General features: G+C 24.2%; 4 protein-coding genes across 32 annotated transcripts in view; 2 read left to right on the top strand and 2 right to left on the bottom strand.

Moving 5' to 3' along the window:
- The first annotated feature begins 205 nt into the window (after positions 1 to 205).
- LOC122854352 (probable ubiquitin carboxyl-terminal hydrolase FAF-X) lies at positions 206 to 11,366 on the top strand. Of its 5 annotated transcripts, none has more exons than XM_044154900.1 (4): positions 206 to 318; positions 2,592 to 2,909; positions 3,013 to 10,829; positions 10,905 to 11,366. In XM_044154900.1, exons 2-4 carry the CDS (start codon positions 2,835 to 2,837, stop codon positions 11,122 to 11,124), a joined length of 8,112 nt encoding a protein of 2,703 aa, XP_044010835.1. In that variant the 5' UTR covers positions 206 to 318; positions 2,592 to 2,834; the 3' UTR covers positions 11,125 to 11,366. The 5 variants fall into 5 exon arrangements, with proteins under 5 accessions (XP_044010835.1, XP_044010843.1, XP_044010852.1 ...); XM_044154908.1 differs by lacking the exon at positions 206 to 318 and adding an exon at positions 1,216 to 1,265; XM_044154917.1 differs by lacking the exon at positions 206 to 318 and adding an exon at positions 1,330 to 1,441.
- On the top strand, positions 11,362 to 25,352 carry LOC122854515 (hydroxyacid oxidase 1). 3 transcript variants are annotated; one of them, XM_044155268.1, is made up of 7 exons: positions 11,362 to 15,276; positions 15,380 to 15,531; positions 19,048 to 19,429; positions 19,515 to 19,647; positions 19,722 to 19,838; positions 19,909 to 20,020; positions 25,122 to 25,286. In XM_044155268.1, exons 1-7 carry the CDS (start codon positions 15,143 to 15,145, stop codon positions 25,172 to 25,174), a joined length of 1,083 nt encoding a protein of 360 aa, XP_044011203.1. In that variant the 5' UTR covers positions 11,362 to 15,142; the 3' UTR covers positions 25,175 to 25,286. The 3 variants fall into 3 exon arrangements, with proteins under 3 accessions (XP_044011203.1, XP_044011196.1, XP_044011212.1); XM_044155261.1 differs by lacking the exon at positions 25,122 to 25,286 and having other exon boundaries at positions 15,016 to 15,276; positions 19,909 to 20,209; XM_044155277.1 differs by lacking the exon at positions 19,909 to 20,020 and having other exon boundaries at positions 15,084 to 15,276; positions 25,122 to 25,352.
- Positions 15,525 to 18,856, bottom strand: LOC122854475 (N-acetylgalactosaminyltransferase 6). Its single transcript, XM_044155196.1, has 2 exons — positions 18,196 to 18,856; positions 15,525 to 17,771 (listed from the first exon to the last, which is right to left on the bottom strand). The coding sequence occupies exons 1-2, from the start codon at positions 18,361 to 18,363 to the stop codon at positions 16,137 to 16,139; spliced, it is 1,803 nt and encodes a 600-aa protein (XP_044011131.1). The 5' UTR covers positions 18,364 to 18,856; the 3' UTR covers positions 15,525 to 16,136.
- LOC122854370 (TLD domain-containing protein 2-like) overlaps positions 20,429 to 27,877 on the bottom strand; it is a 102,649-nt gene continuing 95,200 nt past the window's right edge. For all 23 annotated transcript variants that reach the window (XM_044155023.1, XM_044155032.1, XM_044155049.1 and 20 more), the window contains 3 exons: positions 25,757 to 26,038; positions 25,500 to 25,669; positions 20,429 to 25,399 (listed from right to left, as the gene is read on the bottom strand). In XM_044155023.1, coding sequence (XP_044010958.1) covers positions 25,264 to 25,399; positions 25,500 to 25,669; positions 25,757 to 26,038 — 588 coding nt within the window. In that variant the 3' untranslated portion in view covers positions 20,429 to 25,263. The remainder of the gene's footprint in view (positions 25,400 to 25,499; positions 25,670 to 25,756; positions 26,039 to 27,877) is intronic.

The following is a 27,877-nucleotide window of genomic DNA, read 5'->3' as shown; positions in this document are numbered from 1 at the left end:
AGTGAACCACGTGTTGCTCATCAAGATTTCAAGAAAGTTCTGCCTCTACCAGAAAGAATGTTGAAAATATTAACAGCTGACTCGAGAGAGTTTTTTTTAAAGTGATAAATAGTTTTCAAATAATAACAATAAACTATTTTAAAAGTACACAATAATAAGTTAAAAAGTGAATAGTCAAGTCAATAAGAATAAAATAATTTAATATAAAAATCATTTGATATAATAAAATTGCTGATCATAAAGAATCATCATGAACTACTGACATGACATTGGAGCATGTTGATGACCAGCGTTGGACGATGAACATCCGCTAAAAAGGTAGGATTTTATTTAATTAATAATTTTCGTAATGTAATTGCATTTATGATCTAGCTTGAAACCCCATGATAGCCCTTATATTGTATATTCTTAATATACATTGATATACATCATGATAGCCCTTATGATTTATATTCTTTAGGTCATACTGCTTTTTTTTTTTTACTTTAATCTTTATATTGTAATGTGATAATTTAAGTTGTATGATATTGATTAGATGACGCGTATCGTTATCGTTATCATGTACATAAGCGTATATAGAAACATCAAGTAGTTTATCATTAAATTCATTAAAATTTGCTACTTTAAGCATAACATCGTATTTTATTTCGTAAATTTTCAAATAATAATAACTTTCACCGCACCCAAAATGGCGGTTAAAAATTAAAAACAAAGTATCCCTATTATTTCCCTAATTTGCGCCTAAAAGAGTGTGTACACTGTACACTATTTCCTAGTGATATTTAGAAAAATACTCTTTTTGTGTGCAAAACAGAAATTATTGCACGGTAATTTTTATTATAGTCTTCTAATATAATAAAACTATTAATTCATTTATTTATTTTAAAAATCTATTATTATTGAGACTCTAATTTTCATAAGTCGTTATTGGCGCTAGTGTAGATTACTTGAAAAAACAAAAACTGTAACGTAAAAAATTACCTAAACGCGTTTATCTATCTTAATCGTCTTTAATTTATTAAGATAGAAAATAATTAATTTACTCTTTTTCTAATATTAAACAAAGAAAATTTAAAAAAATAAAATAGACCCCCCGCGCATAAAGTTGGGTCAGGTTAGTATTTATTTATTAAGACCGAAGCGCCCCTGTGTCAATGTTTACAGATTGCTATGTAGTTGAGTTCGTAACGTCACGTCAAAAAAAAAAAAAAAAAAAAAACCTGCAAAATTGGATTTTTCTGCTATCACAACTTAACCATGTAAAGGTGCGTCTAAACAATAATAAAAAAAATATATATCTATATATATATATTAATAATGTGTTGTGAAATAATTAAAATAATAATGTGTTAATATCGGTATATTATTTACTGACAAAATCATAAAATATATAAAAATAAATCATTTACTCATGAACGTATTTGGCAGTGCTAATCGTTAGGTGGGTCGCCATTTTGTACATTGGTTAGCCCGGTTGGAATACTCATAAAATAAAAAAAAAAAAAAAAAAATTTATATTTATCCACCCTCATTCAAGATATCATTGACGATGCATGGAATCATTAAATCACAGTGACCAGTATTGTTAATTATTATCTTTAATTAATAATATTTATAAACATCATACTATCTCTCATTAAAAATTCATACGTGTATAGTAAAAATATTATTCATTCATCACCTTTACGACGCATCATTTTCATTTCTTTTTTTTTTTTTTTTTTTCACCATTTTTTTGAACCCTGTTTCTTCTTTTTTTTTATTGCCTAAACACATGAGGGTTTTTTTTTTTTTTTTTAAATTTATTTTGCACGCTTACAAGAATGACTGATTAATTAATTTTTCTCATTTAATTTTAGTTAGCCATGTTGTGTTCTATACTTGACATTTGTGTGTGTACTCAAAAAGAAAAAAAAAAAAAAAAACGAGTGATTTATAATACTCTCTTTGTCATGGGGCGTTTTTTTTTTCTTTTTTTTTTTTATAATAAATATATTTACGTGTCATTTTGTCAATTGCTAGTGTATTTGTGTGTATATATAAGTATGTGACCGGTGTCTAAGTAGACATTAGTAAGCTCAACTTTTTTTTTTTTTTCTTTTTGGAACCACACACTAATACGACAGAGACATGACATAGCATTGTTTTTAAATCGAGACTAAGTTAAATAAAAAAATGAAAAAAAAAATCAAGCATCTAATTTAATTTGACTGTTGAAATAATAGAAAAAAAAAAATTCCAGCCAATTTTTTTTTTTTTTTTCTTTACGGAGTTTTAAAACTACTACTAAATTACTTATTGTGTGTGCTATGATGAAAATGTAAAAATACACTTATAAAATATATGTACATCTTATATATATTGCTTGGAATAATTTGACTCGTCATCAAAAGAAAAATATGCACAAAATATTTTAGCTTTTATAAACGTATAAATAACCATGATGATTTGTATAAATGATTAATTTTTATATATAGTTTATGATTATTTTGTTATTGTTGTTGTTTATTTCTGTAAAAATATATTGTATATTTTATATATTATCTTAACTTGTGTTTGCTGAGAATATGTGTGTGTGTGTTGTGTTTCAGATAATGCAGACACTGGTTGTCAGAATAAGACCCTCTAGGATTTAATAAACGTTAATATTTTGACATATTCAATGTCAGTTGACGAGCTGAATGGTTGTCAATTGTCAACCACAATTTAGACGAGAGATAACTTTAACTGACAATTGTATTGTTTATTATTATTATTATTATATTTTTTTTTAAATTTGTATTTTATTATTATTACTATTATTGAATAATTAATATTAATAATTTTGCTAAATAATGACAATTGCAACAAGAGGACAGGGGATCGGTATAGATCCACCTGATATCCAACAATCAACACAAGCATCACAGGTAATACTTGGTTTTTTTTTTTTTGTTTATTAATATATATATATAGGAAATGAAATTGTTTTAAATTAATTTAATCTATTTAATTTGCTTTTTGTTTAAACAGATGCAGAACTCACAAAGTTCTCAACAATTAACTGATGCACTGTCAGGATTACAAATAAATGACAATGTTATTACAAATGAATGTCAAAATGATACATCATCAACAGCAGCAACATCATCATCATCAACAACAACAACAGCAACAGGAACAGGAACAATAACAACAACAAAAATTGATGATAATAGTCAATTAAGAAGTGAGCCTGATTTTCCACATTCAAAATTAGCAATGTTAGATGATAAAATAACAAGTTCAAGATGGGTTGTACCAGTATTACCTGATCAAGAATTAGAATGTTTACTTGAAGCAAGTATTGAACTTTGTAAAAAAGGTATTGATGTACAAAGTGAAGCATGTCAACGTTTTTTTCGTGAAGGTTTAACAATATCATTTACAAAAATATTAACTGATGATGCTGTTAATAGTTGGAAACCACATATTCATACATGTATTAATACAAATTGTGAAAGATTAGTTGAATTATGTGTACGTAAATTAGATGAAGATTGGTTTCCATTACTTGATTTACTTGCAATGGTATTTAATCCAGGTAATAAATTTCATGCATTTAATGCAGCAAGACCATCAGAAACAGTACCACCTGGTAGTAATATACCAGATGAAGAATTATATGCAAGACCACCATCAGATTCAAAATATCCACGTGGTTGGCTTGTTGATCTTATTAATAAATTTGGTAATCTTGATGGTTTTGTAATATTATTATCACGTTTTCAAAGTGGTAGAAATTTAACAATACCAATAATTTATGCATTATTAAGACCATTTGGTTTATGTTATGAGCTATTAACTGTTCATACAATTGTAAAATATCTTATGCCAATAATTGAAATGGTACCAATAATATTAGATAATTTAACTGATGATGAATTAAAAAAAGAAGCTAAAAATGAATCTAAAAATGATGCAATATCAGCAATAATACAATCAATGAAATGTTTAATATCACGTGTACCACATCAAGAAGAAATGATTAAAAACCTTGAAATATTAAGACTGAAAATGATATTACGTTTATTACAAATATCATCATTTAATGGTAAAATGAATGCACTTAATGAAGTTAATAAAGTTATAACAACAGTTAGTTATTATGCACAACGTAATCCATCATTAGATGATGATTGTGAACGTTATTTAACATCTGAACGTATGGCTAAATGGATAAAAGATAATGGTGTATTAGAAATTGTATTAAGAGATTCATTACATCAACCACAATATGTTGAAAAATTGGAAAAAATATTACGTTTTATAATAAAAGAACGTGCATTAACACTTGATGATTTAGATGCTGTATGGTCAGCACAAGCTGGTAAACATGAAGCAATTGTTAAAAATATACATGATTTATTAGCTAAATTAGCATGGGATTTTAGTCCAGAACAGTTGGATCATTTATTTGAATGTTTTCAAATGAGTTGGAAAACAGCTAATAAAAAACAACGTGAAAAATTATTAGAGCTAATACGTCGTCTTGCTGAGGATGATAAAGATGGTGTTATGGCACATAAAGTATTAACATTATTTTGGAATTTAGCACATTCAGATGAAGTACCAACTGAAATAATGGATCAAGCATTAAATGCACATGTTAAAATATTAGATTATTCATGTTCACAAGATCGTGATGCACAAAAAACTGTATGGCTTGATAAATGTGTTGATGAATTAAAAAGTGGTGATAAATGGGCATTACCAGCATTAAAACAAATACGTGAAATATGTAGTTTATATGAACCAAATCCAAATATGGGTAGTAATCAACGTAGTCATCATGTTTATTATCGTCAAGAAGTTATTGAACGTTTACAAAATCAACATACAGTTGTTGTACTTGTTACAAATAATTTAACAAATTATATGAATAAAGTACGTAAACTTGTTAATGATAATTCAGATATTGATGGTAATACATTTTTACCAGATGGACGTTATAATCATGTATCACAAGTACAAGAAAGACTTAATTTTTTAAGATTTTTATTAAAAGATGGACAATTATGGTTGTGTGCTGATCAAGCAAAACAAATATGGCAGTGCCTTGCTGAACAAGCTGTTTTTTCAACTGATCGTGATGCATGTTTTAAATGGTTTTCAAAATTAATGGGTGAAGAACCAGATCTTGATCCAGCAATAAATAAAGATTTTTTTATAAATAATATATTACAACTTGATCCAGCATTATTAACTGAAAGTGGTATTAAATGTTATGAAAGATTTTTCAAAGCTGTTAATTCAAAAGAAGGTAAATTACGTTTAAAAAGACGTACATTTTTAATGGATGATCCTGATTTAATTGGTACTGATTATTTATGGAGAGTTGTTACAAATAGTCCTGAAGAAATTGCAAATCGTGGTATTGAATTATTAAAAGAAATTAATACTAATTTAGGACCAAGATTAAAATCATCTGTTTTAGCATTTCATGAAACATTTATTGCTGAATGTATGGATAGATTACGTGTACATTATGATACATTTACTGTATTAAGTAATGAAAGTGTTGTTGTTGTTAAAGAAAAAATTAATGTTGATAATGACGGTGGTATTGATAGTGTTGATGGTGTTGTTGCTAATGATGGTGATGATGATAATGATGATAATAATAATATTAATAATAATAATAATAATGTTGATGATGATGATATTGAAATTGATGATGACAATGATGATGCTGATGAAGATAGTGATGATGATGATGATGATGATATATCAAGAAATATAAAAAATGAAGCATTAAAAATATGTCGTGTTATGAAAGTATTACAAGAATATATAAATGAATGTGATACATCATTTCCTGGTGAAAGAAAAATATTACCATTACATAGAGCAGCACGTGGTAAACATATGTCATTAATAATACGTTTTGTTAATCCTGGTAGAAATATTGATGATATTGATATATTTACACATAGTAATGATACATTAATATCATTAAGACGTCAAATATTAAGAAGAATAAAAGCAAATGGTTCAAATGTTAAACTTGATTTATTTATAAATGGTGAACCACTTGAACAATCAGATGATCGTAAATTATTATCACAAATACCATTAAGAGATAAAACATTATTATCAGCAAAATTAAGTCAAATTAATAGTAATTTACCAAGTTCACCAGATAGTAGTTCAGATAGTTCAACAAGTTCACCTCATCATCAATTTGATGGACCAAATGTAGAAGCTGAAAGTTGTTTACCAGGTGTTGTTATATCACAACGTCCACATTATACAAATTTTTTTTTTCAACTTGCTGATCTTGGTTGTACACTTAAACATTCACAATTACGTGATTGTGCTAGAAATTTATTACAACTTGTACCACCAAACACACAAACAATAAAAAGATTACAATGGTTTTTTGGTAATTATAAAAATGATAATACAACAACAACAACTACAACAACATCAACATCAACATCAAATCCATTGTGTAATGAAAAAAATACAAATGTTGATACATTATTTTTTGCAACATCACCAAGTCAAGTATTATATAATTTAGAAGTATTATATGCACTTGTTATGCCAGCATTAGATCCATTATCAGATAAATCATTTGAATTTCAATCGGATTTTATAAAAAGTGGTGAATCAAGTGTTATACTTGATATGTTAAGTAAAAAAAAATTTTTACAAAATGCTGATGAAACAACAAAACGTTCAGCATATTTAACTGTATTAAAATTATCAAAATTATTATTAACTGTATTGGGTAATGCTGTTGCATGTACACTTGATGATATACATCAAAGTAATACTGATAATAATCAAGATATTGATAATAATAATATAAATAAAAGACGTCATGAAATATTTAAACAAGCAATGCATAATGTACCAAATCAAAATACTGAATTTATGCTTAGAAATGTTGCTATTAAATTATCACAATTATTACCAACAAATATATTATTAAATGGTTCTGAAACAGATAGATGTCGTCCATTATTTATGCAAGCTGTATCATCACAACTACCAGATATGACAACAATACGTTCAATTATAAAATTAGCATGGTCTGCATCAGCTGGTAATTTAACAAATATTGATATATCACAAGATGCATTACATTTAATGCATGAATTAAATAAAAATGAACAAAAAATACTTGATTCAGCTGATATATATGTATGTAAAGAAGCATTAGAAGTATTAACATTATCATTAATATTACATCCAAAAGCATTACATATATTAACAACAGATAAAATATGGCATGTATTTTTAACTGATTTAGTATTAGTTAGTACATCAAAATCAATTAGAATAACAGCTGCTGAACAATTTTTAATGATATCAACATGGTGTAATAGTAATGTAACAACATTTCAATTTACAATAATGGTTTTTTTTAATGCATTAAAAACAACAGTTATTGAAAATTCAAAACAAAGCCATGAATTTTTTCAATTATTATGTCGTTTAGTTAATTGTGCACATATATCATCACGTCAATTACCATCAACTGAATTATTTTTAAATCGTCAAGTATCATGGTTAAAAAATATACGTAATAGCGTTATTGAATATGGTGAATTACAAATTGATGATGCATTAATTGAAGGTCATTTAAGTTTAACTAAAGAATTATTAGCATTTTTACCACCATCAAAAAAATATGAACTTGGTTCTGATGAAAAAATTGGATCAAATTTAATAAAAGAACTTGTTGAAGATTTTATATTTCCAGCATCAAGATTAATGTTACAATTACGTAGTACTGGTGAATTAAGTTCAACACAAACAAGTCCAGTTTGTATATCACCACAATCAACAAGTGCTGCATTTGATTTACTTGTTGGTCTTTGTATTGGTTGTCCACCAAATATGAAACTTCTAGTCACAATGTTAACTGATATGTTTTATTCAGAACGTGATGAACCACTAACTGAATGGGATTATTTACCACCAGTTGGACCACGACCATTAAAAGGTTTTGTTGGTTTAAAAAATGCTGGTGCAACATGTTATATGAATTCGGTACTACAACAATTATATATGGTTGAAAGTATTAGAATTGGTTTATTAGCTGCTGAAGGTGCTGCAACTGATCTTAATGAAGATTTTTCTGGTGAAGAAAGAATTGATGGTGGTGAACATAATATTGAAACAAATGATAATGATACAAATGAAGAAAAATGTGGTGCTGATGAATCAAGAAAAGAATATAATATTGGTATATTAAAACAAGTACAAGCAATATTTGGTCATTTAGCATATAGTAAATTACAATATTATGTACCACGTGGATTATGGAAACATTTTAAATTACAAGGTGAACCAGTTAATTTACGTGAACAACAAGATGCTGTTGAATTTTTTATGAGTTTAATTGAAAGTTTAGATGAAGCATTAAAAGCACTTGGACATGAACAAATTATGGGTAAAATACTTGGTGGTTCATATAGTGATCAAAAAATATGTAAAGGTTGTCCACATAGATACTCAAAAGAAGAACCATTTAGTGTTATGAGTGTTGATATTAGAAATCATAGTAATTTACTTGATTCATTAGAACAATATGTTAAAGGTGAATTACTTGAAGGTGCTGATGCTTATCATTGTGATAAATGTAATAAAAAAGTTGTTACTGTTAAACGTTTATGTGTTAAAAAATTACCACCAATATTGGCAATACAATTAAAACGTTTTGAATATGATTTTGAACGTGTTTGTGCTATTAAATTTAATGATTATTTTGAATTTCCAAGAGATTTAGATATGGAACCTTATACAGTATCTGGTCTTGCTAAATTAGAAGGTGAAGTTATTGATTGTGATTATGAAGAACCAAATAAAATAACATGTACAAAATATCAATTAACTGGTATTGTTGTACATAGTGGTCAAGCAAGTGGTGGTCATTATTATTCATATATATTACATAGACAAAATGATGGTACAGCAAAATGGTATAAATTTGATGATGGTGATGTTACTGAATGTAAAATGGAAGAAGAAGAAGAAATGAAAACACAATGTTTTGGTGGTGATTATATGGGTGAAGTATTTGATCAAATGTTAAAACGTATGAATTTTAGACGACAAAAAAGATGGTGGAATGGTTATATGTTATTTTATACAAGATTAGATGTTGAAGAAAATTCATTAATTAAAAGTGTTAATGAATTATCATTATATACAAAATTAGGTGTTATGAAAATGCCATCAGCAATTGAATATAGTGTTAGAAAACAAAATATTAAATTTATGCATAATCGTAATCAATTTAGTTCTGAATATTTTCAATTTATTCGTAAACTTGTATCTTGTAATTCACCACATAATATTGGTCGTCAAAATAATAATGATAAATTAACACAAGATGCTGAAGAATTATCAATGTTATCAGTACAATTAGCATCAAGATTTTTATTTTATACTGGTTTTCATACTAAAAAAACATTACGTGGTACTGCAACTGATTGGTATGATATATTATGTCCACATTTACGTAATAGTAAATCAGTTAGATCATGGTTTGCACATAATGTATTATTTAATAATTCACATAGATTTTGTGAATATTTATTAAGTTGTCCAAGTACAGAAGTACGTTCAGCATTTTTAAAAATTCTTGTATTTTTATCACATTTTTCATTACAAGATGGTCCATGTTCACCACCAAGTTTAAATGCTCCATTATTATTATTAGATCCAACAGCAACATTAAGTGATCATATATTACATGCAATATTATCATTATTACATCGTGAAATATCAGATCATGGTAGACATTTATCACATTATTTTTCACTTTTTCATTCATATGGAAGTCTTGGTTTAGCTGAAAAAAATCAATTATTAAAACTTAATGTACCAGAAAAATTTATGCTTGTTGCTATTGATGAAGGACCTGGTCCAGCAATAAAATATGAATATCCAGAATTAACAAAACTTCATCAAGTTGTTAGTATGCTTATACGTTGTTGTGATGTATCATCAAAATGTCAATCAAGTGCAACATCAGCTGGTGTTGCTGTATTACCAAATCCATATGGTGATCCAAATTGTCAAACAGATAATTATCTTATGACAATACAACCACAAGTTGCTGATATATTATATACACGTTCTTCATATATGAAAAAATTAATTGAAGATGCAAATATAACTGAAGATACAGTAAAGCTATTACAATATTGTTGTTGGGAAAATCCACATTTATCAAGAACAGTGCTAAGTGAATTATTATGGCAAATTGGATTTGCATATACACATGAACTTCGTCAACATACTGATTTATTATTGGCAATGTTATTAATGGAAGATTCATGGCAAACACATCGTGTACATAATGCATTAAAAGGTGTACCAGATGAAAGAGAAGGTCTATTTGAAACAATTCAAAGAAGTAAAAATCATTATCAAAAAAGAGCATATCAATGTATCAAATGTATTGTAACATTATTTAGTAAATGTCGTTCAGCACATCAATTATTATATCAAAATATGGATTTAAGAAGAAAATGGATACATGCTGTTGATTGGCTACAGGATGAACTTGATAAAAGACCATATAGTACATCAGCACCACCATATACACATGCATATAATAATTGGTCACCACCAACACAATCAAATGAATCAACAAATGGATATTTTTTGGAAAGAAGTAATAGTGCTAAAAAAATATTAGAAAGAGCATTTGAATTATGTCCAGAAGAAGAAGAAATTGAAGATGTCAATGAAGAACATTATAAACGTACAAGTGGTAATAGTGGTAATAGTGGTGGTGGTGGTGGCGGTGGTGGTAATAATTCACAATGGGGATCATCAACAGAAAGGTCAGTAATTTAAAATACTATATTTAAAATTAATTTTATTTATATTATTATATATTTTTTAAATTATTTTTCTAGATATGTTTCTCAACAACCAGATGTAACTGTAACACAACAAATGCAAGATGAGCATGAACAACAACAACAACAACAAATGATACAACAAATTCATCAACAACAACAAATACAACAATTACATCAACCAACAACATCACCTGTTCATGTTCATGCACCTCATGTAACTCGCCAATTACCAAATCCTTGTGAATCACCACAAAAAAGTAATCAGGAGCCATAATTAATACTATTTAATATAGAATACTATCGAAATTATAATCGTCATGGTTAAAAAAAAATTGATAAACAAATATTAATAATATATAATCTCGTATATTATTATATATGTAATGCGCAACATGACGCATAAAATAATTGCCGGATTGAAAATTTAAAAAAGGGTAACTGTACAGAATGAGCTGGAATCACGTATTTTTAAAGTTATATATCATTTTTTTTTTTCATTTAGCTGATGATTTTTTTTTTTTTTTTTTTTTTTTTTTTCGTTTAAATTGATGATAATCTTTAAATATTAATTAATGTGACAAATTAAATGATATAAAAAAAAAAAAAAACAAAAAAACAAAATAAATAAAAAAAAGTTGAAAAAATGAAAAGTAACAAAAAAAATAAAAATAAAAATAAAAATGAAAAACAACCAACGATAATGTTGTAAAAATGTATAGCGAATTCAATCGTTTTTATCGAATAATTATAAAGAAAAACGTATATAATATTCGCAATTTTTTTTTTTTTTTCGTAATAATTAATATAACTAATAATAACAATGTAAATTTGAACATAATATTATTGAATAAAACGTATGAAATACTGTTCTCAATGAATGATGATGGTGAATGATCAGAAAAAAAAAAAAAAATAGCCACAAAATAATTATAAAATTTCTGCATTCAAAATGATTTTTTAACAAAATGATTTTGTACTTAATTTATCATGAATTTTAAATTCAATTGATAAATATTTACGGCAAGATATTGTGCAGTTTTTTTCATTGCGACTACTCCGGCTTTTAAGTGATTTTTTTTCTTTTCTTTTTCTATAAACTTGTATTTTTTTTTGTGTTATTAAATTGTATTTGTTAAAATTTAATAACATAGAACGAAAAGACTTTTTATCTTTGATAGCCATTTTTGTTCCCATCATCAGTTATTGTATTGTATGTTAAGTTGTGTTTTTTTTTTTTTTATATGGAGAAGCGGATATATATAACGCAAAAAGTCGTGCCTTCCCTTTTGCATTCATACCAATAACTTTTTTTTTTTTTTATATATATAAATAACAAACCATCTTCAAAACATCTCGTTGATATAACAATAACAATAATCATCTATATAAAATATTAAAAATAGTAGAACATGTATGAAAGTTTCATATTGAATGAATAATTATGTAAAAAAAAAAAAAAAAGGAATTACTAATTGTAGTTGAAAACAAAAAGGTAAACGTTAAATGCAGCTACGATTAAATAAATTTGTCAAAACAATTTTAAATTGAAAATAATAATTATAATCATCAAAAAAATGAGATTATAAAAGTCAGTCTTAATTAATATCAATGAGAATTTTAAAAAAGTCATCATTATTAAAGCACTGATTTAAAAAATAACGACATTTTCATATTTGTACTTTGACATTTACACGAAACAATAAACTCCAAGGATATTAACAATTTGTAAAAAAAAAAAGTTAACTAACAATGAAGTATTCATAGCTTCAAGATAAACAAATAATTAATATTGTTAACATAATAATATAGCATACTGAATTTAATTAATTGATTTAATTAATTAATTCAGTATACATAAGCGGATGGAAAAAATAATAATTCAAGTTACAAATAAACTATCCAAAAAAGCACTGAAAAAAAAAATAAAAAATAAATAAACAAAAAAACATGAATAATTGAATATTACAAAAAATTAGAAAAATGAGAAGGACAAAAATAATAGGTTTTTTTTACAGATCAATTGAAATTAATGATGATATATTATTCAAATATGTACATACATAAAAAAAAAATGCTTTTTATATGTGATAAAATTATTATATTTCTATTGATATATAAAATAAGAGCGGAGCGCTGTTGTAAATCCTGGTTTTTTGTACACAGACTCGTATACTAAGTTTTACTTTTTTTTTTTTTCTTTCTTTCTTTCTTTTTCTCTCTCTCTCTCTCTCTCTCTCCCACATTGTTATTACTGACAATGTAATAAATATAATTAATTTAATATTTGATTGAAATAACAATTATGTAAAAAAAAAAAAAAAAAAAAAATTGTTAAAATAACGGTGCCTCTATAATTACTCTCTTTATCTAAAATCATGTGTGCGAAAATTAAGCTTTTTTATAAATATTAAAACTTAATAAAATCAAGCTTTTATAATTTTTCATTTTTAAAAATTTAATAACACATATAAGTGAGAAATTAAAGAAGCACTATTGTAATATTTTAATTTTTTTGTTTTATTATTATATTATTATTATTTTTTAAATAATAATATAACAATTAATTCAATATTGCTAAACATCAAATTTTTGGCTTCTCAATTTTTCTAAAATAATAACATAAAAATTTTCATCAAATTATCATAAAACAAAATATAAAATATAATTAAAATAATACTAATAATAATAATCATACTCAATTGTCGTTATCACATTTTTCAAATTTTTTTTTTTTTCTTGATTTTATCTTCACCGTAATACAATCATGCAATTTGTTGCTCAGAATTCTAGTCAGTAATGAGCGCTAAACAAAAAATTATTTAAAAAAAAAAAAACAACAAAGTTGACAATTAATTTATAAAATTATTTCATTTTTCAAAATTAAAAATAAATTTATTTCACATTTAATATATTTTTTTTTTAATAATTTGATAATTGAGAGTAACGGAATAAAAAGAAAAAAAAAATTTCCAAAAAACCATTGTGTATATTATATAAAATAATTACTTAACAATTTTTACCAAAGCCAAAATTATAAATTTTTTTTTTTATTTTCTTGATAAAGAAATTGAATAATAAAAGAAAAAAAAAAAAAAAAAAAAAATGGGTTTTTAATTAATAGAAATTTTTGAGTGCTGTTTGCAAGTGTGGGGAGTTATTATTTTGACGAAATAACAGAAAATGAAAAAAAAAAATTTCTATAACAAACAAATTACTAATAATGATAATAATTATAACTATAATAATATAACGAATAAAATGAAAATCTGTTGTGTTCGATTCGCGAATAAAAAAAGAAAATGAAAAAAAAAGTATATAATGTGATTGACAATTGATGAACACACATAATGTGAAATTGCGTACTCTAAGAAATCAAACATATGTACATAAACAACATTACATACATATAGTAAAAGGAGAAAAAAAAAACTAATAATAATAATACATTTAAACAATGATAAACAATGATAAACAAAAAAAAAAAAAAACATGTATATCTCAAAAATTGCGCTTGTGTTTTTATGATTTTTATTTCACATAAGATGTTAAGTGTTTTTACACATAAAAAATAAAAAAATTTTTTTAAAAAAATCAAATCAAAGAGCCTTTCTATGTTGCTATCACCATAGCATGATGAATTGTAGAATAAAAAATTTAAAATGAGAATCAACAAGAGATCTCTTCAAGGCCTTTGAAATAAAAAATAAAATAAAATAAAAAAAAATATTTAAAAACAAGAGGATTCTTGCAATAGTTATTATACAAAAAAAAAAAATGATAATTAAAAAAATGTTTTTACTTGAATATAATACATACGTCGTGTTGTAATGTAAATAAATAAGTATCCTCTTGAATCTACGACTTAAATTTTTATTTTACTTGTTAATTGCTATTGGTTTTTTTTTTTTTTTGCATAAAAACAATAACAACGATAACAATAAAAAAAATAATAATTAGTAAAAGAAAAATCTCATAAAATATATAGAATAATAATTTATTTATTTTGTAAAACCATTAAAATATATTATTTGAATCTATTGAATTATTGTGAAATATAAAATAAACATGACCTTTTTTTAGCAACTGCTTTAAACATTCGATGATAAAATAGCAAGTCAACATTTTTTTTTATTAAACTTGTGATAATTATAATCTTGGTTAAATTAATATCCAATAACACATTGAACAAGTTTAATCTCAGTTATAAAATTGTTCAATATATTGAATGTACTGTTTAAACAAATTAATTTTTTTTCTAATAATATAAAAAAAGTAATTTATTTATAATAATTATGAATACATTTACCTGTATTGATGATTATGAAAAATTTGCTTTAAAAGTATTAACACCATCTGTTCGAGATTATTATAAAAGTGGAGCAGGAGATGAGATAACATTAAATTGGAACAAAAAATTATTTAAAAAGTACATAATTTTAATTTTAATTAATTATTTATTTACATTTATTTATTTTATTATTTTTTTCTAACTGATATTAATAATATATGTATATTTTTTTTTTTTAAAGGTATAAAATACGTCCAAGAGTATTGAGGGATGTTTCAAATCGTGACATTAGTACAGTTATTCTTGGTAATAAAATTTCAATGCCATTAGGTGTTGCACCAACAGCTATGCAAAAAATGGCTCATCCCGATGGAGAATGTGCCAATGCAAAAGGTAAGAAAAAAAATGAAAATTGCACATTTATCATTAATATTATTATATATATTTTTTCTTGTTGTTCAAAAGTAATACTATTATAAAGTATTACTTATATTTTTACTGAGCCGTTTGATTAATACATAGAAAAATATAATTATTTACTAACATGATTGCAATTTTTTAATACTTGGTTTTAACTATATAATTATTAATTGGAATAACAAAATTAAAATTAAAATTGAGCAATCAAATAAATCTAGTTTGTGCGTTAAAAAAAAAAAAAAATCATCTCGTTTTTTCAATTTGATTAAGGCACCGAAAAATTCCCCATTAGTAAAGTAATTAATAAAAAAAAAAAGACAACAATATGCTTGGCCACTTTATTTATCTAAAAAAAAAAAATATAAAAACTCAACAACAAATATAGCCATCATTATAAATGACTAGTTAATAATTGTAATTTAAAAAAATTGTTGTATTGCAATTTGTTTTTTTTTTTTTTTTTTTAACACTTTCAGAGTAATATGATATGAAATTTTTTAATGATATTTAATTAATTAATTTTTTTATTGTTTAATAATAATAGCAATAATAATAATAATTAATTTATCATTATGGAATTATTGAATTTTCGGTCCCAAATTATCCCAGTCATTTAGGGCTTTCATATTAACATCTTGTATTCTCCATTTTTGTGTGGAAGACGTAGAATCACAAGTTGTAACAAATACACTTTGACTTGATGGATCAGCATCAAGACAACGTTGTGCATAACCATGCATTAACCATTGTTTTTCAATATTATAACGCCATAATTGATTACCTTGTTTACCATGACATGGATAAAGTGTTACTGGTGCTTTGGCACTACCACTTGATACATCAAGACAATCTGATTTACTTTTAATTCTAATATCTTTATGCCAAGTTAATCTAAAATCTTGTGAACCAATAATTTTATTATCATCACGTATACATGTATCAACGACAAGTGTTTCATCTTTTTTTTTTTTTTTTGCATCTAAACATAAATCTGGTGCTCCAATATTACGTATTTCACCATATGCAAAATCATCTGGTTCAACTGGTGGATATACTTCAACTAAATCAAATGCAATATTATCCATAAACCATTTAAATGATTTACATTTAAGTTTATTTCTTAATGCTTTTTGTTCAGTTAAATCACCAGGATTTAATGTACGTAAATGTGGTCTTCTACGATATATAAATTCAGCATATTCATCCATCCATACTTCAGCAACTCTTTTATAATTTTTACCAAGAAAATCACCACGTCCTGGATTTGGAAATGGTGGAAATTTTCTATAAATATGACCAACTCTTGAGCATGGTGCATCATACATTTGTCCACCACATTGCCATATTTTAAATGATAATTCATATTGTTCACCACCCCATATATCAAGACCAACATCATAACCACCAAGTTCCCAAAAAAATTTTGATGATATTGCAAATAAACCACCAGCCATAACTGGTGATTTAAATGGATTTGATGAATTTTTTAAATCTTCTGGTAGTAATGGAAGTCTTTTATAATATAATTCCCAATCAAATGCACCACGTGCACCTTCATCTTGTGCACGATATTCAAATGTTTCAAATGCAATAACATCAATAAATGGACATACACAAGTTTTATAATTTTTAGCAATTGGTTCAAGTAATGGTGGTAACCAATTAACATTTGCTTCAGTATGGGAATCAAGAAATACTAATATTTTAGCTTTAGCTCTTTTAGCACCAGCAAGTCTACCTCTTATTAAACCTGATCTTTTTGGTAATCTTATTATTTTAACTTTTGGTAAATTTTTTAATATATAATCATTTAATTTATTTTTTAATTCAATTTTTGTACTTGCATCATCAACAAGTATTATTTCCATTAATAATTCTGGTGGTGAACGATTAATAACACTCCAACATGTACGTAATAATGTACTTAAATGTTCATTATGAAATGATACTATCACAGATATTGAATTTAAATTTTTTAAATATTTTTTTTTACGACAATCTGGATGTCGTATATCTGGTATTGAACGATCAAGTGCTATTTCATCACTCAATGCACCATTAAAACCATTAACTTGATATAACTTGTCTTTGTATAATTCTTGTTTTTTTGATAAAAAAGCTGGTCTACCATGTTCTCCAGGTCCGGTTCTTTTGGATTCTTCAGCAATTTTTTTGTAATCATGCCAATCGACCTTTTCATTTGGATCTTGTTTCTAAAATTTAATGAAAAAAAAAAACAACATTAAATTCTCTCTACCATTATCATCATCAAGGTAATTTCAATAAATTTTACAAAACCTGTTTTTTTTTTTTTTCTATTAAATTATTACTATTATTATTTATTTATTTATTTTTTATTTTATTTTAAAATTATATTTCATGTTGTTATCTTTTAGATCTATGTAATGATAGAGATAGATACACAACTCATCTAAAATTGATAATTACAAAAAAAAATAAAGTTTCATCTTTTTAAAAAAATATATATTTTTTATAAATATTAAAACCGGTTTTATAATGAAAAAAAAATTTCTTATTACTCAAATAAAAATTCCAATGAATAATAATAGTAATAATATTAATTTTTTTTTTTTGGTTAAAAATTTTTAAATGATCAAGAAAAATGTTGAAAAATACCTCAGACAATTGTTGTTGTTGTTGATAATGTTCATTATTATTAACTTGATGTTGTATTATTTTAAGACGTCTTGGACCTCTTACATATCGAAATATAATAACAGTAAGAAATACAGTGCATATTGCAAGGCATATGAACTTTAATAAACTAACTACATTACGCCTCATTATCTCGATTTTATCATTTTTTGCACATTTAATTTTTTATATCACAACATATATTTATGTACAACACATACACTAATACAATTAAAAATTACGTATGACCTTTTTTGCAATTTGACATTAAATTATTTGTTGTTGTTATTGTATTTTATAATGCAGTAAAAAATTGAAGCTTTTTTCTTTTTTTTTTTTTTTTTTCTGTCACACACAATACACAACAAAATCTTGATAGTTTAAATAATTAAAATAACTATATTGATGTATAAAATTTGTTATTAACTTTTTTTATAATTATGTTGAAATAATACAAGTAATTTTACTTGAAGAAATAATTATATTCCTTGATGACAGTGATCATGATGGTGGTTCAGAAATCAGTCATCCAGCTCCAAGTTGAAACACCTAAACTGACAAAGCGAGGGTAATGAACCACCAATGATGTATACACATTAAATACACACTGTTGAGAAAATACTTGCTTGACGTTTATATTTGTGTTTGTGTGCATGTTCATGTCAGATCCAGTCAAATCCCACTATATGTTATATTTTGTCTCATTCCTTCTCTTCTTCTCCTCCTCTCTCTTTATGAGGTATACAAATACTAAATAAGTCTATCATATAGGAGATACAACATCAATTGTATGTATGAAAAAAAAATATAATTTATTCTTTTTAAATTTTTCAGCTGCTGAAAAGGCAGGTACAATATTTATACAATCAACAATTTCAACATGTAGTATTGAAGAAATTAATAATGCAGCACCAAATGGAATAAAATGGCTTCAGTTATATATTTATGTTGATCGTAATTTAACAATAAATTTAATAAAACGTGCTGAATGTGCTGGATACAAGGCTATTGCTTTAACTGTTGATACACCATTTTTTGGTCATAGATATGCTGATGTAAAAAATAAATTTTCATTACCATCACATTTAAAACTTGCTAATTTTGATGATATAATAAGTCAAGTAAATAGTGATGAAAAAGGATCTGGTTTAAATAAATATGCTGTTGATCTTTTTGATGATTCACTATCATGGAAGGATATTATATGGTTAAAAAGGTATTTATATTTTATATATGTCTATACAAACATCTTTTTGGTCTTAACTAAAAATATTAATGTTATATAATATTTATTATTACAGTATCACAAAATTGCCAATTATTTTAAAAGGAATATTAAGAGCTGATGATGCTATTTTAGCAGTTAAATATAAAGTTGATGGTATTATTGTATCAAATCATGGAGCAAGACAACTTGATGGTTCTACAGCAACGGTAATATATTTTTATTATTTAATTTTTTCTTTTTATATAATAAATAATATAATTATATATAATAATAAATTTAGATTGAAGTATTGGAAGAAATTGTCAATGCAGTTGATGGTAAAATTGAAGTTTATTTAGATGGTGGAATTCGAAATGGTACAGATGTTTTTAGAGCACTTGCATTGGGTGCAAAAATGGTAATAGTTTATAATTATCTATATTTAAAATGATAAGAATAGGTCATTAAATATATTGAAAATGATATAGGTATTTTTTGGACGTCCTTTACTTTGGGGTCTTGCTCATAGTGGTGAAGATGGAGCTACAGCTATTTTAGAATTGATGAAACAAGATATTGATCAAACTTTAGCATTGGCAGGTTGTAAAAATATCAAAGACATAACTCGTGATATGGTTATACATGAATCACTCTGCAGTCGTCTATGAACTTTTTTTTAATTTAATAATTAAAAACAACTTGGTTCTTGAATCTTTTGGTGGTGGATATTATTATGCAAATATAAATAATGATTGAACAATTAATAAATGAAAAAACAAGATGAATTTTTTTTTTTTTGTTTACAACATAATTGGTTGGCATTTATTAAATAATATATTGGTGCCTGTAAACTGTATGTGTTCATTCATAGAATAATGTTTTTTTTTTTTTTTGTATTTTTTTTTTTTTGTTTGATGCGTGTTCAACACTCAGCATGAGTATACAGAAAATTTTCTACATAGATACATTATAACGTATATTCAATTTTTCATTTACATACAATTGTTATTCATTAATTTATTAATTTTTTTTTTTTTTTTTTTAAATATTTGGTTATTATACTAAAGTCCGATAGAAAGAGCATACTGACCATTACTTTTCGAATTTTTAAATGCAATATAATTAACAAAAAAAAAAAAAAAAGTTAAATAAATTTTTAACGCTTTATTAAGCGATTATTATTATTATTTTGTTTTTTTTTTTGTTAGTTATTCATGCAATTGCTAATATTTTATGCACTTTTCAACACACAGCTCTGTTTTACATTGACTGATGAGATTATTAATAATTAATACAACGTTTTTTTTACACTTTGTGTTGTCGTATTTAAAATAATTGTTTTTTTTTTTTATTCTCATTACGACAATATCGTCAAATAACAAGTGTCACCATCAAAAAAACACTGTGATTTTTTTTCCTTTTTTTTTTCTTTTTAATATTCATAAAATTATTATTAATAATAATAAAAAAAAAAAAAAGAAAAAAAAATCAAATCACATATGTATATCATATTACAGAATTAACAATGATTATATACTGTTATTTTTTTACATTTAAATATTTTTTTTTTTTACGTATTAAAGATTATGTTTATATGTGTTTAGTGCGTATTCGGGTCCAGAGATATTATGAAGAGTCCATGAAATTAGTTTTATATAGCACTCATATATTATTTATAGAGTGTAAAATTGTTTGGTCCAAAAATTCACTTTTTTTTTAATTTTATTTATTTTTTTTCAGAATGTATAGGAGTCTTACTTTATTTTTATTTTTTTTAAATATAATTTTTGATAACAAACTGCGTTGAAAAAAAAAGAAATAGTATTTAAATTGATTTGAATTGTCAATAGTGGGCACTGCGGGGACCGTGTTTTGTGTCATTTGATCTGATGTTAATCAGACAAATAATGTGATATTATAAGATTAAAGGAAGACTCATTTAAAGTTGTCACTGTATTTTTTAAATTTTTTTTTCATTGTTTCATAATTAATATGTCTATTTATTTAATTGTTTTCCAATAATTTGTGGACTCTTGATTATCAAATTATTTTATTATTTTCGAAATTTAATAGCAAAATAATAAATTAATTTTTTTTCATTTTAATAATTTTAAATATATAATAAAATTTATGTTTATTATTATTTTTTTTTTTGTTATTATGTTTGTTGTTGTGTTATAACGACAAGCTTATATATTATATATAATTAAAATAGTGACACCGAAAACATACAATGTTGCTATTATATGCACTTTAAAGCCCTGCGATCAGTCTGAATCTAATTGACAATGTATATGTAATATCAATTTCCCTCTGGGTTTTATTTTTTTTTTATATTTTATACTTTTCAATTTAAATGGAAGCTACAAATAACAATGGCTTCAAGATACAATTAATATTTACTATACATAATAATGATATTTAATATTAATTAACTCACAACACTGTTTATCGATATAGTTTAGTATTTGTTTTTTTTTTTTTCTTGCAATTGAATATGATTTCGTAAATTATAGACGAAAACTTATTCTCTTCCTGAGTCTCAATAGTCTTCGATAAAATTCGAAATATTGAACTTTATATAATCGCGAGTATAATTGTTTTTTTTTTTTTTTTTAATTGTGTCCTTGATTGATAATTAAATTAATTGCAAAAAAAAAAAAAAAAAAAATGATTTACAGTCGTAATGCATAAATTTATATTTTAATTATTAATATTATTATTTTTTTGATTAAATTGTCATTAACTAATGATAGAATTAATGATTTTTTAATTTCAAATATTTCGAGTAATTAATAGAAATGAAAATTGATTTTACAATAATTAAAAATAGTATAAAAAAAAAAATATATATTAAAAATTGAAAAATAAATTTTTTTAGTCAAAATCAAGGTCCCAGTTATTGTTATCTTGTGATAATATTAAAAATTTTATCAACTTATGGCATGAAATAAATTCTTATGCATTTCGACTGTTTTTTTTTTTTTCTTTTCTTTTTGAAATATCAAATTAACAAGTCACATAGTCACAATTAAAACTACTTCTACACTGTATGCAGGCAGTAGAACAATATTATTATTTTATAATTATTATTTTTGTAATTAGAATATCAGTAGTTGTTGCACAATGCTTCATACAAATTTGACTATTTCATGGTGTTACTATTTATTTTTTAATTAATTTTTTTTTTCTTTTGAAATGTATTATTAGGCTTTTATTAATACGTCCACCAATGTCATTGAAAACAAAAGGCCTATTTTGTATTTAATTATATTTTTTTTTTCAATAGAAAAAATGCAGTTGCAATATTAGTTTGAATTGCTTGACAACTCGGATTTTAAAAATGCATTAAACGTGTTTTATTTTTTTTTGTAAATTGATATTACTCGTAAGCTGCATTTATTTTGCAAGCTGAGTATCAAAAGTTTCATGAATCAATTTTAGTTTTTTTTTGTTTTTTCAACGTTTTTTCTATATGAAAAAAAAAAAAAAAATGTATAACTCCTTTCTTCAGTGATCCAAGTATATAAACATACGATCACAAAAGATGTGCGATATGTTTGTTGTTGTTGTTCATGTTGTTTTGATTTTCTATTATTATTTATTAACAATAATCATCAATTAATTATGTAATATTTATCATAATTAATTTGCTTTATTGGGAAAAAAAACAAAAAAACTGATAGATCATGCTGTAAAATAAATTAATATGAAATGATAAATAACAAAAAAATAAGCAAAATATTATGAAAATTTTTTTTAATAATTAATAGACGTAAATTTAGACACTTGATTATGTTTTTTGTGTGTTAATTATTACGTTATATATCAACTATTTTTGATAATAATTATCGCTCTACACACATACATTTTTTTTTTAATTTTTTTTTTTTTTTTTTGTATCTAGATGCTATGTTAAATCTTAAATTTTTAATCAGCACTGTTCTAATTTTTTATTTTATTTATTCATATATATTTCAACTTTATTTTATTATAATTTTTTTTTTTTTCAATGTGAGTGAATGTTTTTCTTTTTTTTTTTTTTGGTGCAAATTGACTCAGATGTTGACATGCACTTTTAAATTTTCTTCATTTTAAAAATGGTTTTTCCTTGAGCTGATGTTGAATGACTATGCATATATAAAATGAAATTTGATGTTATGCAATTTTAATAAATTAATTTGTATATAATCATTATTGATTAATACAAATAAATAACATAATAATAAAAATGAATTGTAAATGCAATGTTAAAATTTAATGGTCAGTATGAATGTTTTTTATTAATGAGAAAAAATTTACGAATGAGATAAATATGTAACAATGAAATTGATAAACATAAAAATTATTTATGTTCGTTGTGTGATTGGTGTAGTCTTCTGTATATTTTTATCTTTTATTTCTATCATCTAATTTTATATAATTTTTTATTTCAAATCAGATCTTTCAAATGCCCACATAGTTGTTTGTTCTTTTCGATTTATAATAATATATATATGTATACATATATATTTTTGTTTTTACAAATTTACCGACAAAACAATATACGAGTAAAATTTTTCATTTCTCTTCATACATATTATTAACTATTTAATTAATTTTTTTTTTTTTTTTCATTTTTTTATTGTTTTTTTAGCAGAATTATATATTTTTTAAATTTATTTTCAACTCAATTGTAATATTGTATTACATAAATATATTTACATTCATTATCTACAATTATCTACACATCAACAAACGGTTGGTTTTTTTTTATTTTTTTTATTTATTCAGTTGTTATTTTATTTTTCATTTTATCATGTGTATCCATTCACAATTACAACTATTTACTTAAAAAAAAAAAAATTTTATCTTTATTTGTATTTTTATCACTTCTTTTCACCGTCAATCAATCGATTGCAATTTTAATCACATTCAACATCAAAATTTTAATATAAGAATAATATATTTTTATATATATGTTATTTAATTGAATATATTTTTTTCAATTATTGTAATGGTTCCAAATTATATATATAAAAAAAAAAAAAAAACTTCACTCAAAATTGGAATAATAATTGGGATTATTTGAAGCAATTGAAAATAATTTTATATGTATATTATTATTTATTTATTGGGTTGAGTTTTTTTTTTTTTCTTTGTGTAAAACTAAAATTTAATAAAAAAAAATCAACACGTATATTTAGAAATTATATTATATATGTAGTAAAATAAATACATTAACATAGAAAAAAAAAAAAAAAAAAAAAGAAAGGAGAGACGTATTTTAAGCAACAAATCTCAACTGACAATTCGACAATAAAATAATCGCAATTTTTATGTTACAATAGTTTATAGATATTATTTTAAAATTTTCATTCTTATTTGCTTGTTCTAGTCTTTTATATTTTAAATTAAATTAATATTTTCTAAACATAAATTTAATTGATTTTCATTATCTTATATCTCGGTAAATGTTGTTTCATAAAATTTCACATTGTTTACGAATTAACTAACTCATTTGACTCAATCAATAATCAGAATAATTAATAACTTCCGATTTACATATTAACAACAATTTTTTTTCAGGTATCTTTTTTTATATAATTTTTTTTTTTTTTTCTTTTTAATTATAATCTTTATATAACTGTTGTTTTTTTTTAAAAAAAAAAACAATTTATTATCCAGTTTAATTTAAATAATTTTATTTTTTATGTTTTAGATTTTTTGTGTCAATCATCTGAAAATAGTGATCAAAAGTCTAATCTCTCCTGACACATGTATTTGTTATTCCATAACAAATTATGAGTTCAGGTTAAATTTGGCTGCGGTGAGAATGTCGTGCGATACGCACTGGCCATATCCTATATGAACGCCCAACATTCAAGTGTTTTAACGACAAAGTCTTCATGTGGTGCTAGTGGTTCATTGCCATATGTACTGCATGTTTGTGTTCGTCCTTGATAAAGATCACCATCCAGCCATAGACCAAATTTTCCACTGGTAAATTTTTAAATATTATATTTTAAAGATTATAAATAATATAATAATTTAATTTTACAATATGTTGTAGGAAGAAAAAAAAAAAAAGAATACTTACTCTCCAGCACCAATTGCTAAACTCTCATTGTTTCCTTTGATGAAATAAAGATTATCACCAGTCCAATTAAATGCTTGGAATTTTGGTGTAAACCTGAACAACAGAGATTCACCAGTTCCATAAAATAAATCACTAACACGAAGTGAGCATGATGTAATGGCACCAAAAACCTGTAAGTAAAATAATACGATTTAATAAATAATAACCAGTAAAATAATAGAAAATAATAAAATTAGATTTAATAAAAAATTTCTTACATTTCCTTCAGTGTCTTCAATGACTAGAAGAATTGGACTTTCAACTTTAGCCATTTTTCTGTACATGCTATTCAGACTGAAGCCATGTTGACTTGTACTAAATACAAGTGTCCATAAATATCCTTCAGCTCTTGCTGGTAAATGACGACAAAGATTTTCTCTATGTTCATCACTTAGAATTTCAGTTGCACCAACAAGATCAGGTACAATAACATCAATATCCAATGATATTGCACTATTTGCATACAATGCTCTTCTAAGTTCTTCACTCATTGACAATACCTGAAAAATTAATTTTACAATAGTTAATGTGTGCTTATTAAATAATAAGAATGAATAATTATATGAATTGATTGTATGATAATTATAGGCAAGTAGACAACAAGTCAGGTAGTTCATATGTTCGATTAATTATTAGGCTCAATTACATCAAATTCAAGTTAAAAATAAACTCACGTAAATTTATAATAATAATTTTAAACAGAAGACTTATTAAACAGTATAAATATTGTAATAAAACAATTTATTATTAATTAATATTTTTTAAATTAATAGCTGCTAACTTGAGTTGATGTAATTGGACTTTAAAAATTAGTTATAATAAAAATAATAAATGTAGATAATCACGTGTTAGACTTGTTTGTCTCTTGACCTACGACTACTAGTGACCTTGAATCATTCAGAAATACTAATGAGACACTAGACACAGTCAACATACTATCTATTACTAAATATCTAAACACATCTATATAACATCAAGTGTTTGAGTGTTGTTATTTTTTATTAATTGTAATAATATTATATTTAAACAAATTATTTATATTTAAAATGTTATGTAATGTGTTTATTATTTTAAGTGTTTTTATTATTAAATTTAGTTTTAATATATTTATTGTTATAAACGAACACAGTTGTGCAATTTAGTAAACATAGTGCTGCAATTATAAATACATTAAAAATAGATGAAAGTTAAATGTAAGAAATTAAAAATTAATATATATACATTAATGTATAAACATTATAGTATGATTTTTAAGTCGATGCGATGAATGAGTGTTGTATTGGATGTTTGCTATGATTAATAGGTTGAAAAAAATGTTAATGAATGAGTTATATTGTTGATCATTTGTATTTGATGATATTTTTTTACTTTTATTTATATTTAATTGTTTTCATTAGTCAATACGTTTAATAGAAATAAGTAAACGATTTGTAACGACTTTATTTCGAGGACAAAACATGTTCCTCGTTGGCCATGGACTCAATGTCTTTGCCACATACCTCGTATAGATTTTACATGCTTTTATTTCTTCTTTTTGTATATGTAAACACGACGAATAACATGAGTAAAAATAAATAAATCATGATATATTTTAATCATTATGTGTTATTAATTACTTTAATGTTTCCTAGCCATCTTTTCAGAGTCTGTCAATTTAACCCAGATGAATGAAGAAGGCAAGCAAAGATATTCGTTGTTTTTTAAAAGTTACTTCCTTTACTTTCTGTTTGCTGGATTATTTTAAAAAAAAAAATATTGATTTTTATTTTCAAAAACATCGAATACCTCTTTGCTCATTCTATGTTCCTAATACAAATCTAAGATTTTTCCACAAATTTTTTGAAATTTGCTAGAAAAAAAAATTTTTGAGTATCAGGAACATAGAATGAGCAAAGAGGTATTTGATATTTTTGAAAATACCTCCTTGCGCATTCTATGTTCCTGTTACTCGAAAATATTTTTTTCCATAAAATTTTTGAAATTTGATAGAAAAAAAAATTTTCGAGTATCAGGAACATAGAATGAGCAAAGAGGTATTTAATATTTTGCAATTTTATAGTTCTGATACTCAAAAATTTTTTTTTCTATCAAATTTCAAAAATTTTATGGGAAAAAATATTTTCGAGTATCAGGAACATAGAATGAGCAAGGAGGTATCTTAAAAAAAAAAATTTTTTTTTTAAATTTCAAAAAATTTGTGGGAAAAAATTTTCGAGTATCAGGAACATAGAATGAGCAAAGAGGTATTCTATATTTTTGAAAAATCAGCGCCATCTAGTATCTTTTTGGGAACTATAATAGATAAACACATAGAAATATTATAGATAGAGGAGGGCTGT

This window comes from Aphidius gifuensis, linkage group LG1 (genome assembly GCF_014905175.1).
Source record: "Aphidius gifuensis isolate YNYX2018 linkage group LG1, ASM1490517v1, whole genome shotgun sequence".
Lineage (NCBI taxonomy): Eukaryota > Metazoa > Arthropoda > Insecta > Hymenoptera > Braconidae > Aphidius > Aphidius gifuensis.
This window is presented reverse-complemented; position numbering and strand designations above follow the sequence as displayed.